This window comes from Grammomys surdaster, unplaced genomic scaffold (assembly GCF_004785775.1).
Source record: "Grammomys surdaster isolate TR1022 unplaced genomic scaffold, NIH_TR_1.0 139, whole genome shotgun sequence".
NCBI lineage: Eukaryota > Metazoa > Chordata > Mammalia > Rodentia > Muridae > Grammomys > Grammomys surdaster.
This window is the reverse complement of record NW_021604597.1, coordinates 12,784,875-12,799,090: the sequence shown is the minus strand read 5'-3', so window position 1 is coordinate 12,799,090 and position 14,216 is coordinate 12,784,875. Positions and strand designations below refer to the sequence as shown.

The 14,216-nt window shown below is 37.7% G+C and overlaps 1 protein-coding gene across 2 annotated transcripts; it reads left to right on the top strand.

Annotated features, from left to right (window-relative positions):
• Positions 1-603: 603 nt before the first annotated feature.
• Positions 604-3,285, top strand: Strit1 (small transmembrane regulator of ion transport 1). Of its 2 annotated transcripts, XM_028763462.1 has the most exons (3): positions 604-616; positions 3,080-3,175; positions 3,269-3,285. In XM_028763462.1, exons 1-2 carry the CDS (start codon positions 604-606, stop codon positions 3,169-3,171), a joined length of 105 nt encoding a protein of 34 aa, XP_028619295.1. In that variant the 3' UTR covers positions 3,172-3,175; positions 3,269-3,285. The 2 variants fall into 2 exon arrangements, with proteins under 2 accessions (XP_028619295.1, XP_028619296.1); XM_028763463.1 differs by lacking the exon at positions 3,269-3,285 and having other exon boundaries at positions 3,077-3,171.
• Positions 3,286-14,216: the final 10,931 nt, after the last annotated feature.

Sequence of the window (14,216 nt, the reverse complement as noted above, 5' to 3'; positions counted from 1 at the left end):
ACCGACTTGGCAACAGACAACATTATACCAAGAGTAGAAACCGTAGGTATTTTGGCAACTTCTTCATGGAACTTGCTTATGTGACAACCAAGAATAGCCATTAGAGTAAATATTGTTATTGCCATTGAAATCAAGTTGGTACCCTGGTTAAGGAGCTTGGGCTTCATTATAGAAGTTGCAGTATTATAATTTGAACCCAAGTCTCTCCAACTGCAAAGTCTAACTGATATTTCATCCTCCCTCTTAAGAGAACTATCAATTTCATTTTTAAGTTGCATATCCTTTTCATTGAACATTCTGTTTTTGTATGAAATATTATGCAAATAAAAATCTGCACATCTGTGCATTGGGAAAACTCAGCTTACTCACTTGCTTAGGTCATACACATACATAGCCTTTTGTTTCTCTACAATAAAGGTTAAATGGGAGACAGAGGAGTTTTGCTTTCCAACGACTCCTGTCACCCTGTAGACAATTGGCAGCAGGAGAGCAGCAGCTGCCACACTCTTCAGATATCTCTCTATTTAAAGTTCAAAGAGGCACAGGATAACAATAAGGAAGAACGACTCGTGGCCCTGACTAAGCCACCCAACAATAGAAATAATGGCTGAGAAAGGTAAGCTGTAAGGTATAGAGGTTTCTTGGTAAAAATAGCTTTCAGACTAGTCTAATTTATTTTTTTGCATTTTGGCCCTGAGGAATGTAGGATCTCTGTTAAAGAACCATTAGCTACATATTCTGGTGTGGCTTCAAAAAGCCATTAAATCTACAGTTTTAGACCATGTCTATAAGATGAATAATTTTGAAATCATCAGTGAAACATAATAATTTCATACATGCTTTTTTTTGAACAGTAAATTACAAACTACTATTTCTCAGTATTAAACTAGCTCTGAGATCTTGGGGGTTGTTGGGCCAGAAAAAAGAACAGTTGAGTGCTGTGTCAGGTCTGCAGGATAGCTTTGTGAGTTTGGAGAGGCTCGTTCACTGCTATGAGTTTATATTATGACTGTCAAATGAGAATACTGAGCTTAATCATCTCTGATGCCCTCATATCTGAATAAATTTTCCTAATTCTTAACCTTATTTCATATTTATATGCTTATATAAAATAACTGATTCCAATATGACAAAATAGATTGAATATATTTTTGTTTGAGAGTCAGTTTATTATCACTTCCATTTTCTAGCTAAGAAAACTGAGATTCTGAGGGTTAGTTTAGTATGTGTCCATGGTCACTAGGCAGTGGTGGTTCCAGGCCTTGGACCTGAGTAGTGTTGTTTCACAATGAAGTGCCCCTAAGAATGCTTCCAGTGGTAGCCAGTTTGGTAAGCTTGGAACTGGACCAACAGTAAAGCATTTTGAAAAAGCTCTTGCATTTAAAAAGAAGATTCATTGTTATTTGTGCCATTGATGTAAGCAATCTGGGAAGCACATTGGGTTTCATGTATTACTGTTTCCAAATGATGCTTTAAATTATGGTAGAAATAAAAAAATATCGGTGTTAAAAAGGTGACCAAAGTTGTTGTACATGGTTAAAATGCACAGACTCTTACGTTGTTTTAAAATGCATAACAAAGTGATATTTACTTCTAGATCTCAATGACATGCAAATTTTATTAAAACATGTGTTATAAAATTTTATTAAAATACACTTGCATTAAACATTTATACTTAATTGGAGTGTTTATGCATTTTCAAGTTCTTTGAAACTGACAGAAGTACTGTATCACTTACATGAATAATTAAAAAGAATACTGTCATGTGCTTTCACTCTAATGGCATCTTATTTCACAAAAAATTCTTTCTCCCAAATAAGACTAAAGTATGTCTCATAATGTTTGCTTTACCCTTAAAGCAACAGCACATAGCAGGTAAGGAGTAGGAGGTTTCTCCCTTCAGTGGACTGTGTTTTATTCAAGGTCACAATTCAGAGAAGCAAGGAAAGCCCATTTTTGTCAGATAAGAGAGACTTCAACATTTTATGTAAAACATTGACTTGATTAAAATTCATTTAAACTTCAGAAAGTTGGCTATTATGAAAGTATCTTCTAATTTTAGAAGTACCGCATCTCCCGGTGACTTTCTTTTAATAGCATTAACAACCCTTCACATTTGAAGTGATGGAAATTGTAATGGGACTGTACTTGCTAAGAACACCCATTCTCTTTCTTAGCTAACAGCATATGAACTCACTGTGCTCTTCAATTAAGAGTATGTCTTAGTCCTTAATACGGAAACATCAATTCTATAAGATGTCTTTCTGTGATGCTTTTCAATTTTTTGGGTGGGGCATATGTGTATATGTTTACTGAGTGGACAAGATTGAGATACAGTGAGCATTATAGAAAACTATGGATATAAATTTACAGGCTGGACACAAGCAGGAGATGCAGGAAGCATTACACAAATGTCTTTCATGTGTGTTGGATTATTATTGCCCATATGGCCAAGCTCAGTGCTGGTGGTGATTGTAATTAACTTTAAAGAAATAATTTTTTTTCTGGTGGTGATTATGTAAGAATGATTTTTTTCCTGTGAAGTTCAAGACTAAAGTCAGTTATTGAGATCAAGAATAATTTCCAAAACAATCTAATCTTGTATGTTATAAGTAATTCAGTTTAGTAGAAACTACCTCCCAGTTATGTTGGATTGTTGCTATGTAAACACTGCTAGTCCTATCACTGAACAAACTCATGAGTATGTTCTGTATACAGTAAACATAGCCACAGTGGTTCAAAGTTTTGCACACACTGTATCATTTGACTGTGGAAGCAACCAGGACAGAGAAACTACAAGTTGTACTACCCAACTGGAAACTTCAAGATCAAAATTGCACAAGGTCATGCAACATAAAAGGGTGACCCTTGGTTTGAACCCAAGACTTCTGTTTCAAATATCCAGGGTTTATAATTCAGCTGCAGGGTGTCTTGTGAAGAAAATAAGACAAAATCACTCATGAATGAGCCCGATCATTGCATGCTTTTCTTAGCGCCACCAGAGATCTTTCATTGCTTTTCTTTATAAAGTTCAATGTCAAAAGGATCTAGTGAATCTGTTTTCATTGCTTCTAAGCAGAGTCAAAATCACCACACCTCATGGTTCCCATTCTTCTCCTGGTTGGATGGATTGTAGGCTGCATCATAGTGATTTACGTTGTCTTCTTCTAGAAACGTAAGTGTTTTAATAATGGATGTTTGTTTACAGCATAATTGTCCTTGAATTGATCTTTTTTCTGTTTTACTAATGAAATGTTTTCTCATTTAGGCAAGAAGACTTCAAACTGACGCCATTTAGAAGAATAAGAAAAAAAAATAAGGAACACGACTTATCATTAAAGGTGTCTTGTATTAAATAGCTGTGGTATTTCCTATCTTTTGGAAACAAGAATTTATTTACATGAAAATACCTTAAGAATTTGCTTGAAATTACAGATAAAACATTGAAGAAAATCTTATAAGCTGAAGAGATGGGTCTGTATTTTAGAGCACTGGCTACTCTTATAGAGGACCTGGGTTCAATTCCCAGCAACCATGTAGCAGCTTGCAATATCTGTAACTCTAGTTGCAAGGAATCCAACACACTCTTCCAGCTTCCTTGGACAGCAGGTAAGCAAGTGATGCAAGACATGTATGCAGACAGAATACACATATATGTAAGATAAAATAATAATAAAAAATTTAAGATGCCAGGTACAAAAAGGAAGAGTGTAACCAATATGCGTGCAACTAAACATTTACCACACAGCCAGACAGTGGAAGTTAAATATTTTTGCAAGTCCTTTGTATTATGGTCTTTCATTTTTAGGACAATATGAATATTTTGCAAATGAAAAAGAAAAATCAATCATGTCTCAAATGGAAGTCAAACTAAAAGTAACTGAGTAACATATCAATTTGGTAATTGTTTTAGCTGTTCTAGTGCTGTGAAGAGAGACACCATGACCAAGGCAAATCTTTTGTTTTATTTTAGATTGTTTTTATTTTTCTTACTAATTTATTTATTTATTCTCTCATAAATTATGTCTGGACAGCAGTTTTCCCTCTCTTCTCCCATCCTCTTTCTCCCATTCTCTACTCCCTTTCCATCCACTCCTCTTCCAGAAAAATCAACCAAGGATAGCATATCACATTTCAGTAAGATTAGACACCTCTCCTCATATTGAGTCTGGACCAGGCAACCTAGTAAAAGAACAAGAGTCACAAAAGCAGGCAAAAGCATCAGAAGCAGCCCTCACTGCCTATGCTAGGAGTTCCACAAAATCAGCAAGCTACACAACTATAACATATATACAGAGGACCTAGGTTAGACTCATGCAGGCTCCCTGATTGTCAATTAAGTCTTAGTAAGATCTTATGAGTTCAAGTTTGTTGATTCTATGGGTTTTCTTTTGGTGTCCTTAACATCTCTGCCTCCTAAAATTCTTTCTCCTCGGCTTCAGCAGGATTCCCTGAATTGTTTGACTCTGAATCTATGCCTCCATTTCCATCAATTGCTGAATGAATCCTATCTAATTACAATTGGGTTAGGCAACAACCTATGAGTATACCAGAAGGTAGACTATCATTAGGCACGATTTCAATTACATCTTTTTCCAGTTGTGTTTGGTTCTATCATAGGTGTCTAGGCCATCTGGTTTCTGGTTCTGCAGGCAGTATCAGGGAAGGGCTTTCTCTTATGACAAGAGTGTCAAGATGGACTAGTCATTGGTTAGCCATTCTCACAATTTCTGTGCTGCCTTTATTCCAGAGCATCACACTTGAAGGACAAATTGTAGGTCCAAGATTTTGTGGCTGGGTTGATGTCCCAAACCCTCCATGGGAAGTCTTGCCTGGTTATAAGAGATGTCCAGTTCAAGCTCTGTATATCCTATTACTAAAAGTCACCCTAATAGGTAGGGTTACCCTAATAGATTCTTGGGAGTTTCCATTGCACTAGGTTTCTACTTTGCCTCCAAATTTCACTCCCCCACCAATTCCAATTGTCTCTCCCAGTACTCTTTCCATCTATCCCCTCTGAACCAGGTCCCTCCTGTTCCTGTCCCCACCTGTCCCCAGTCCATCTGCAATATCTATTATAGTTCCCCTACCAAGGAAGATCCTTGAGCCTTCTTTGTGACTTAGGCTCTCTAGGTCTGTGGATTGTACCATGATTATCCTTTACTTCCAAGGCATCTCTCATACAAGAAATCTGGGACTGGTTTACAGCTTCAGAAGTTTAGTCTATTCTTATTATGGTAGGGATAATGGCAACATGAAGGCAGGCATAGTGCTCGAGAAGTGGCTGAGAGTTTTACACTTGGAACCACAGGGAACAGTGAGGCTGATTTGGACTTTTCAAAGCCTCAAAGCCCACCTCCAGGAACACAGTCCTTCCAACAAGGCTACAACCTTTTATCTTTTCAAATAGTGCCACTCCAAGGTGACCAAACATTCAAATATATGAGACTATGAAGTCAATTATTATTCAAATAACCACAGTAATGTAACCTAAAAAGGGAAATAAATCTTTCGAATGATTTAAAGCACATTATATGTTTTTTTTTTTTTTAGTGTACATATGCTATGGGCTAAATAACTTAAAATCACACCAACTGGGTGACATATAAACACCTTTAATCCAAGCACTTAGGAAGCAAAGGTAGGCAGATTTCTGTGAGTTCTAGACCAACCAGGGATAACAGTGAGACCCATTCTCAACAAAGCCAAGCAAAACAAAACAAAACAGTCACCCACCAAATAAATATAAAAAAAAACCCCTCAACTCAAAACCTGAGCAAAACAAAACAAAAAACAAACTATATTTATTTACATTGGTTTGAAAGCCAGACCATCACTATAAATGTCAAATAAATGTCCTTGGTCATATTAAAATTGAATGTCAAATATTAGCATAATCCACTATTTGTTTTTCTCATTCTGAAAAGTAAGTAACTACCATAGCTCTGCTCTCTGAAAAATCTACTGGGGAGAACTCCCCCACTTCACAGCGTCTGAGTGGAGTAGCTACATTCAAAGGAGCCAGGAACTCCTGGCCCAGTTTGGGGTAGGAAATATACAGGGTGACATGCCTGAGGATGCCAGCATTCACAGATCAGTTTAGCAGCACTGCAAGTGTTCCAACAAAATGTGCACCACCTTATTGGGTACAGTGAAAATGCGCAAGGATACCCACTCTGTAGTTTTTACCAAACACTAAGCAAACAAAGTCCTGTCACAATTACAAATATTCAAAAGAAAACTGAAAGGATGGAGCATGTAGTGAGGATGGGGAACAAGACAGAACACACAAGCCTGCTTTTCCAGCAAGTAACCGATGCTGAAGCTCTGCTTACGGAAGCCAGGTCATGGGAAAAATCAGTCTGTGTGTGTGTCCACATACAAATGGATCACAAATTGTGTGCTTGTGCACGCACGCACACACACACACACACACACACACACACACACATGTGCACAGACAACATATGCCTATGCATGCTCACATAACACACACACACACTAGTGTGTGCAGACGTTTGCATACACACAAACACACACACACTAGTGTTTGCAGACATTTGCATACACACACAAACACACACACACAAACACACACACACAAACACACACACACAAACACACACACACTAGTGTGTGCAGACAATATTTGCATACACACACACACAGCAGCAGCAGCAGTAACATTCAGCCATAGGATAATCATACTTATGTCATTATGTCATTTGGAAGAAAATGGATAGAACTGGAGATCATGTAACTGACATAAGTCAGATTTAAAAAGACAAATGTCATGTCTCACTCATGTATGGAATCTAAATATAGATTTCAAATTAAAAGACAGGACTAGTGAAATGGTTAAGCAGATAAATGCACTTGCTAGCAAGCCTGACCTCCTGGCCTATTTGATCCCTGGGACTCACCTGATGGAAGGAAAGAACTGACTCTCTCATTTTTTTCTCTGGCCTCCAAGTTGTTTAAACTCTTTCTTTCTTCTGCCATTGTGCACCACAATTCTGACTGGGCTTCTCACCATGTCTTCTCACAAGACATCTAGGATCAAAAAATTGCTGGCTAAGAAACAAAAGCAAAGTTTTCCTATTCTCCAATGGATTTGGATGAAAACTATTAACAAAATCAGATACAACTCCAAAGAAGACACTGGAGGAAATTGAAGACTTCTTTGTAGTCTGTGATCTGTAGGTCTCACATACTGTGTGTCTAGACAGGCTTTATGCTGAATCATGGTCATCAATTCTACCAGATAGAGCTCAGCATTTTTAACCTGTGGAGACTTAGTCATGTTTAAACTGGGGGTCTGATTTGTTATTATATGTTCCACATGAGCTAATTGGTTTGTTCACATTAAAATACATAGACCCTTTCAAAAATAATGAAAAGGCATGAGAGTAGAAAAGGACAATTGAGTGGAGGAAGCAGCAGCTGGAGAGAGGATGGGACCAGGAAAGGACTGGGAATGGGTATGATGTAAGAGAGCTCAGATTACCACTACCCCCAAATAAGGAAAGGAGGAATAAGAAATGATTCCAGAATATAAGGCTGTCAGGTTAATGCTGGAGATAGAGCAATTTTATAAAGACATTTTATACTTCTGTTATAGAGACATTAAGTAATTATTAGTAAATTTGTTCACTACAATAGCAGCTGGCAACAGGAATGCCAGTGGAGATTAATATGAACTATCTGCAGGTTTAGTAATAGAGGTTACCTGAGTTTATTCCCACAGAAGATTCACTGAAGAATAAAATGGAGTTTTTAAGACAGGCGAAATATTGACATGTGTTGAAGACACATGATAAGTTCTTGAAGATTTATTATACAATTTGACCTAATCTTTTGTACTTTAAAAAATTTTTGTGCTTGTTTCTTTTTTCCTCTCAGTGTCACTGTTATGAGCTACAATTTATGCAAATAATAAATTAGAATAAAATAATATAATGTTAAACATAGCTGTATTCCTGAATTTCATCTCCTAAAGATTCTGGCTAGGCAATTGTATAACTGGGCCAGAATTCTACATTTAAAAAAAAAGTGCTCCATAGATGCATGAGCAGGCTATTAATTGGAAACTTGGTTTAGAGAAATAGTTGTCAGACCTCAGGGCTTCTTACTGTCTATGGTCCCAGGGAGACTTTAAAACAGAGAAGGTAGGAGCATATTCTCAGAGTTTCTGGTGCAAAAGAGCTGGGTAGGGCTCAAAGAACTGAGTTTCTAACAATGTTTAGCTAATAGAAACTATTAGCCTAGGTCAGAGTCACTGCTGAAAGCAAGCCTTGCTTCTTTCTCATGGCTGTAAAACTCTCGCCTTCAATTATGTTTTCCACAGACACCACTTTTTCTTACTAAAACTTTAGAGAACACTTTTGCTTCACAATTTATGTCTTTCAAACTTGATTAAATATTTCAATATGTCATCCAAATAATATCCCACTGAAAATCTTACTGAGAAAATTTATACAGAAAATGCATGTCAAATTAGACTAAACTGTTTTCTTGAATGGATTAATCTAAACTTTGCAGGGGCTACCTCTTCTGGACTTGTGAAAGTTGGTTGCTAACTGTTAAGGTAGTTGATATCTAATTGTGATCTGTAATGTTGTCACTGTGGTGTATGGACACCAGGGAGACAACTGCCTTGTACTGTGCTTTGTGCTAGGAGTGTACTAAACATTTACTAGCTCACTATGACTTGCATTAGTTTGACTTGTCTATTACATACTTGGGCATGCCTGAGCTTCAAGATGACAATGGTTCTCTTAACAGTCTATTGAGTTAATTAAAATGATAGTTCTCCATTGTCTTGAACGTTTTTATGTCATAGAGCTTTTACTTTGGTGAGATAGGGTCGTGTAACCCAGGTTGGTTTCAAACTTACTTTGTAGTTAAGGATGTCCTTGATGCTGGGCAGTGGTGGCGCACGCCTTTAATCCCAGCACTTGGGAGGCAGAGGCAGGTGGATTTCTGAGTTCGAGGCCAGCGTGGTCTACAGAGTGAGTTCCAGGACAGCCAGGCTATACAGGGAAACCCTGTCTTGAAAAACCAAAAAAAAAACAAAAAAAAAAGATGTCCTGATGTCCTTGAACTTCTAATCCTTCTGCTTTCATTCCTTGTGCTAGGATTAAGACATGCATCACAATGCCTGAGTTATACAGTTTTCAAATCTAGTCCAGGCTTTGGGCATGCCAAGTTAAGCTCTCTACCAACTGAGCTCTATCTCCAGCTCCTGTGTGTACAGGATTTTAATGGAAAAAAAAACTATGAAAGCTATAAACTCACCCACATACCACACATTTAAGCAGAGTTGTAGGTACAATGTCAATGTGCTCATAGACTTTCTGACATTCCCTGAAGACACCACAATTTATACAATGTACCTTCTCTTGACATCTTTAGTTTCACAACATGGTTGTAGTTTTACTTGGAGTTAAAAAAAAGAAACCCTCATTACTTAGCTGTCTCCTCAGATAGAGATCACTTTCTTTCTTTTTATTTTTTTTTTTAATGTGTGTGGAGATCAGAGGAAAACTTGCAGAAGTTCGGCATACCTCTCACTGTATGGGTCCTGAGGGTTGACCTCAGGTTATCAGGCTTAACAACTATTGCCATTACCCATGGAGTCTTCTTACTTAGCCCTTCAATTTTCCCTTTATTAGAGAATATTTTTAAAATTATTATTATTTGGGAGATCGAGAGATGGCCCAGCCATTAAGAACACTGGTTGCTCTTCCAGAGTATTCAATATCCAGCACCCACATGGTGGCTCAAATTGTAACTCCAGTTCCAGGACTGCCTAGAGATACTTCTGGCCTTTGCAGGCACCAGGTAAGCATGTAGTATCCAGATATATATGCAAGAAAAAAACCACCCAGACACATAACATAATAATAAATTTTAAAATATTCAAATATTTATTTTTATTATTAATATTTCAAATTATAAATATGTGTATGTGTCTGTGTATGGGTGTGTACATGACAGTATGGGCTCCTGACAAAGTCAATTTCAAGGGAGCTGGAGTTCTAGGCAGTTGTGAGCCATTCAATATAGATTGTGGGGATCAAACTTGGGTCCTTTAAAAAAGCGGAACATGATGTCAACTGCTGAGTCATTTCTCTAGCCTCTCAAAAGTCATTTTATTGAAAAAAGTATATCTACTTATTGGGTGAAAATTAAAAAAAAACTTTAAAGCCAGTTAATATTTCTATTATTTTATATACTAAAATATGTAAAATTTGCTCTCAGCAATTTCAAATACATAATATCTTGTTGCTAGCTATAGTCATTATGCTATAAATAGACCTTTTTAATTTATTCAAATGATAATAAATGCTAGATATGATGTATTTATCACCATTGGTGGATTAAAAACTGATGCAGCCACTATAGAAATAATTGTGAAGTTTCTTTTAAAAGCTAGAAATAGAATCGCCAGTTGACTCAGCTATATAATTTCTAGGGATAGGCTCCAATGTCCTACTACACAGATATATATAGCGTCTATGTTCATCGATGCTCTATTCACAATAACTAGGAGAGAAAATCAACCTAGATGTCTATCAACTGATTAATGGCTAATGAAAACATGGGACAAATAAGCAAGAGAAATTATTAATCTGCAAAGAAATGTGAAATTGTAAGATTTTCAGGCAAAGTGGTGGAACTGGAAACTATTACAGTGAATGAAGTAACCAGGTCCAGAAAGATAAACTGTATGCGTTCTTGCTCATATTTATGTCTTGACATTAAATCCTTAGATTTGTGTGCTTTTGATTACATGCATGTATTAAGGTCAGTTTTAGGTTGAGGGTAGCAATACAATAGATGTAAATAGTCAAGGAACAAGCAATACGATAAACACAAATAGTCAAAGAAAAAGCAAGGCATTAAACCCAATTACGTGAACATTCCCATGATCATTGTTTCTAAAGGCTTATCAGAATGACCAAAGTATTTGAGCCAACTCCCCTGTACTAGCCCAAGGTCATTTTCATGTCTGAAGCCTGCTTCCTTGTTCTAGCCTAAAATTTAGGTTCCTGTCTGAAATTACTTCTTTGTTCTAGCCTAATATTTATATTCCTGCCTGAGATTACTTCTTTGTTGTAGCCTAAGATTTAGATTCCTACCTGAAAGTACTTTTTTGTTCTAGTCTAATGTCAGATTCCTACTTGAAGCCTACTTCCTTCTCCTTAGCCCATGTCATATTCCTGTCAAGCAGCCTATTTCCTTGTCCTTGGTCCATGTCAGCTTCTTGCCAAGCAGCCCCAAAGGCTCTTCACCTCTCCCCCTTTTTTATTTCGTCAACAAGACTGAGCCTGTCTTAGGTTGTTCTGACAAGAATGCCTTCCTTACCCATCATGGAATATGTGTTATCAAAAGCAATGCACTTCTGTCTTAAGTGGTAAGACTCTGTGCAGAATCTCACCTGCTGTTAGCTTGCTAGCCTGTTAATTTAATAACTCTGTCTGGGGGTTCATATTCAGGTTCAAGCCATGTACTTTGGCTGCCAACATGTTGGTGTTATTAAAGAAAAGCTTTAACACAATGGGCAGGAATAAAAGTATTTCTGGGGCAAGAAGGGCTAGCCTGGTTAAGCTATATATGCCATTTCTGAGGTTTGACCAAAATGGAAATACTTACCTCAGGCCATGGATAACTTTATCAGCATTATCTGCAGCATCAAAGCTCAACAGAGCAGCATTTTTTAAATTCATAATCTCACTATGCAAAGTTAACACACCCAGAGAGGTGTTAGGATTATGCCAAATATCCTACAGGTGTCTTTAAACTCTTTTCTAATTATAATGATAATTGGACATAATTTAAATATAATTATTTAAAATTCACAATGATTGAATTTTAAAGTAACACTACTCCAATGATGTTTGTCATGACACTTGGGATGGCTCCTAACTCTTGAACCCTGAACCTCCTTCAGATAATTTGAATGGGTTATGGAGCATCATCCATTGTTCCAGATACCTATATAAAATCATTTTGTATACTCAATATATTAGTAATATTTTATTTTGCTAGATGGTTAACAAAAATAGTTGTCTTAACTCCTTGTGTCAATGCTATTGGAGAAGCAGTGGTGCTACCAATTGATACAGTTAAAGCTGTTATATCAGCAATAATCAAGCCCACTACCCTCTTGCTTCTACTTAAAGTCTAACTCACTTCCTCCAGCACTTTCAAGCTTTTTCCAGTGAATCAAGGTTTTCTAATACTCAGGGCAGTAAGATGAAAGCTGGTTGACAGACCGCCATAACAGACATGCCAAGTTTCAACACACTAACACAATTGGAAATTATGCAGTCAATGCAACTTACAATAAATACTGTAGAAGAGACAAAACCAATTTTAGCTTGACAATTAAAAGAGCCTTAAAACATTCACTAACCCTTGTTTGAAATCCAAATCCTGTCCCAACTTTATCTCTATCGTAACAACATAGTGAGCTACAGCTAACTTCCAAATATGTCTCTGACAAAGTTCAGATCCAGTCTTCCAAAAGTAGACTATTATTTCCCATATTGGATTGATTTCTAGACCAGCACATGATTGAGTCTTAATAGCTGGTCACCTGTAAGAAGAATACAAGAGACATTATAATTTCTCTTTTTGATTCTATGTCCCACAAGGTCTAAAAACTTGAGGCAAGGCAGATTGTCCCATCTGGGATATAGTCAAGCAAAGGTGGGTCAGGACATACATCCAATACAGCTCACCAGTCACCCTTGTCAGGGTACTCAGCAAGCTCACAGGTCGGCATCATTCTTTGTCTCAGCAACAGTATGTCTCACCAATCTTTTTAAAGTTCCATGGGCCCTTTCCACAATACTTCATCCTTGAGGATTATATAAAATCCCTGTAATAAATTGTTGACAAAAAGTCTCAACAGTTCAACTACAATTGCCAGACCCCTTATCTTTTTTTTATTGGATATTTTATTTATTTACCTTTCAATGTTAGCCCCTCTCCCCTTGCCCCCCCCCCCAACCCCTTATCACATCCTTCCTCCTACTACTTCTATGAGGGTGTGCTCCCACCATCCACATATTCCCTCCTCCTTGCTCTCAAATTCCCCAACACTAGGGAATCCAAACTTTCAGGGACCAGGGCCCTCCACTTCCACTGATGCCTGACAAGGCCACCCTCAACTACCTATACAGGTGGAGCCATGAATCCCTTCCTTTGTGTTCTCAGGCTGGAGGTTTAGACCCTGGGAGCTCTGGTTGAGTATTTTGATATTCCTTCTAAGAAGGACCAAAGCACCCATACTTTGGTTTCCCTTCTTTTTGAGCTTCATGTGGTTTATGCGTTGTATCTTAGGTATTGTAAGCTTTTGGGCTAATATCCACTTATCAGTGAGTGCCTACCATCTGTGTTCTTTTGTGATTGGGTTACCTCACTCAGGATGATATTTTCCAGTTCCATCCATTTGCCTAAGAATTTCATGAATTCATTGTTTTTAATAGTTGAGCAGTACTCCATTGTGTAAATATAACGCTCCATTGTGTTACCTCATTTTCTGTATCCATTCCTCTATTGAAAAATATCTAGGTTGTTTCCAGCTTCTGGCTATTATAAATAAGGCTGCTATGAACATAGTGGAGCACTTGTTCCTGTTGTATGTTGAAGCATCTTCTGGGTATATGCCCAGGAGTTGTATAGCTGAGTCCTCAGGTAATACTATGTTCAATTTTCTGAGGAACTGCCAGACTGTTTTCCATAGTGGCTGTACCAGCTTACAATCCCACCAACAATGGAGGAGTGTTCCTTTTTCTTCACATCCTCGCCAGCATCTGCTGTTACCTATGTTTTTGATCTTAGCCATTCTGACTGGTGTGAGGTGGAATCTCAGGGTTGTTTTAATTTGCATTTCCCTGATGACTAAGGATACTGAACACTTCTTTAGGTGGTTTTCAGCTATTTGAGTTTCCTCAGTTGAGAATTTTTTGTTTATCTCTGTACCCCACTTTTTTTTTCTTTTTTTTTTCTTTTTTTTTTATTGGATGATTTATTTACATTTCCTATGTTGTCCCCTTACCCCATCCCCCACCACCCCCTCGGAACCCCCAATCCCCTCGCCCCTCCTCCTTCTTCTCTGTGGATGTAACCTCTATCTACACCCCCCCCACTCCCACCTCCCCACCCTCAAAATTCCCACCCCCTGGGGCACCCAGCCTTCATGA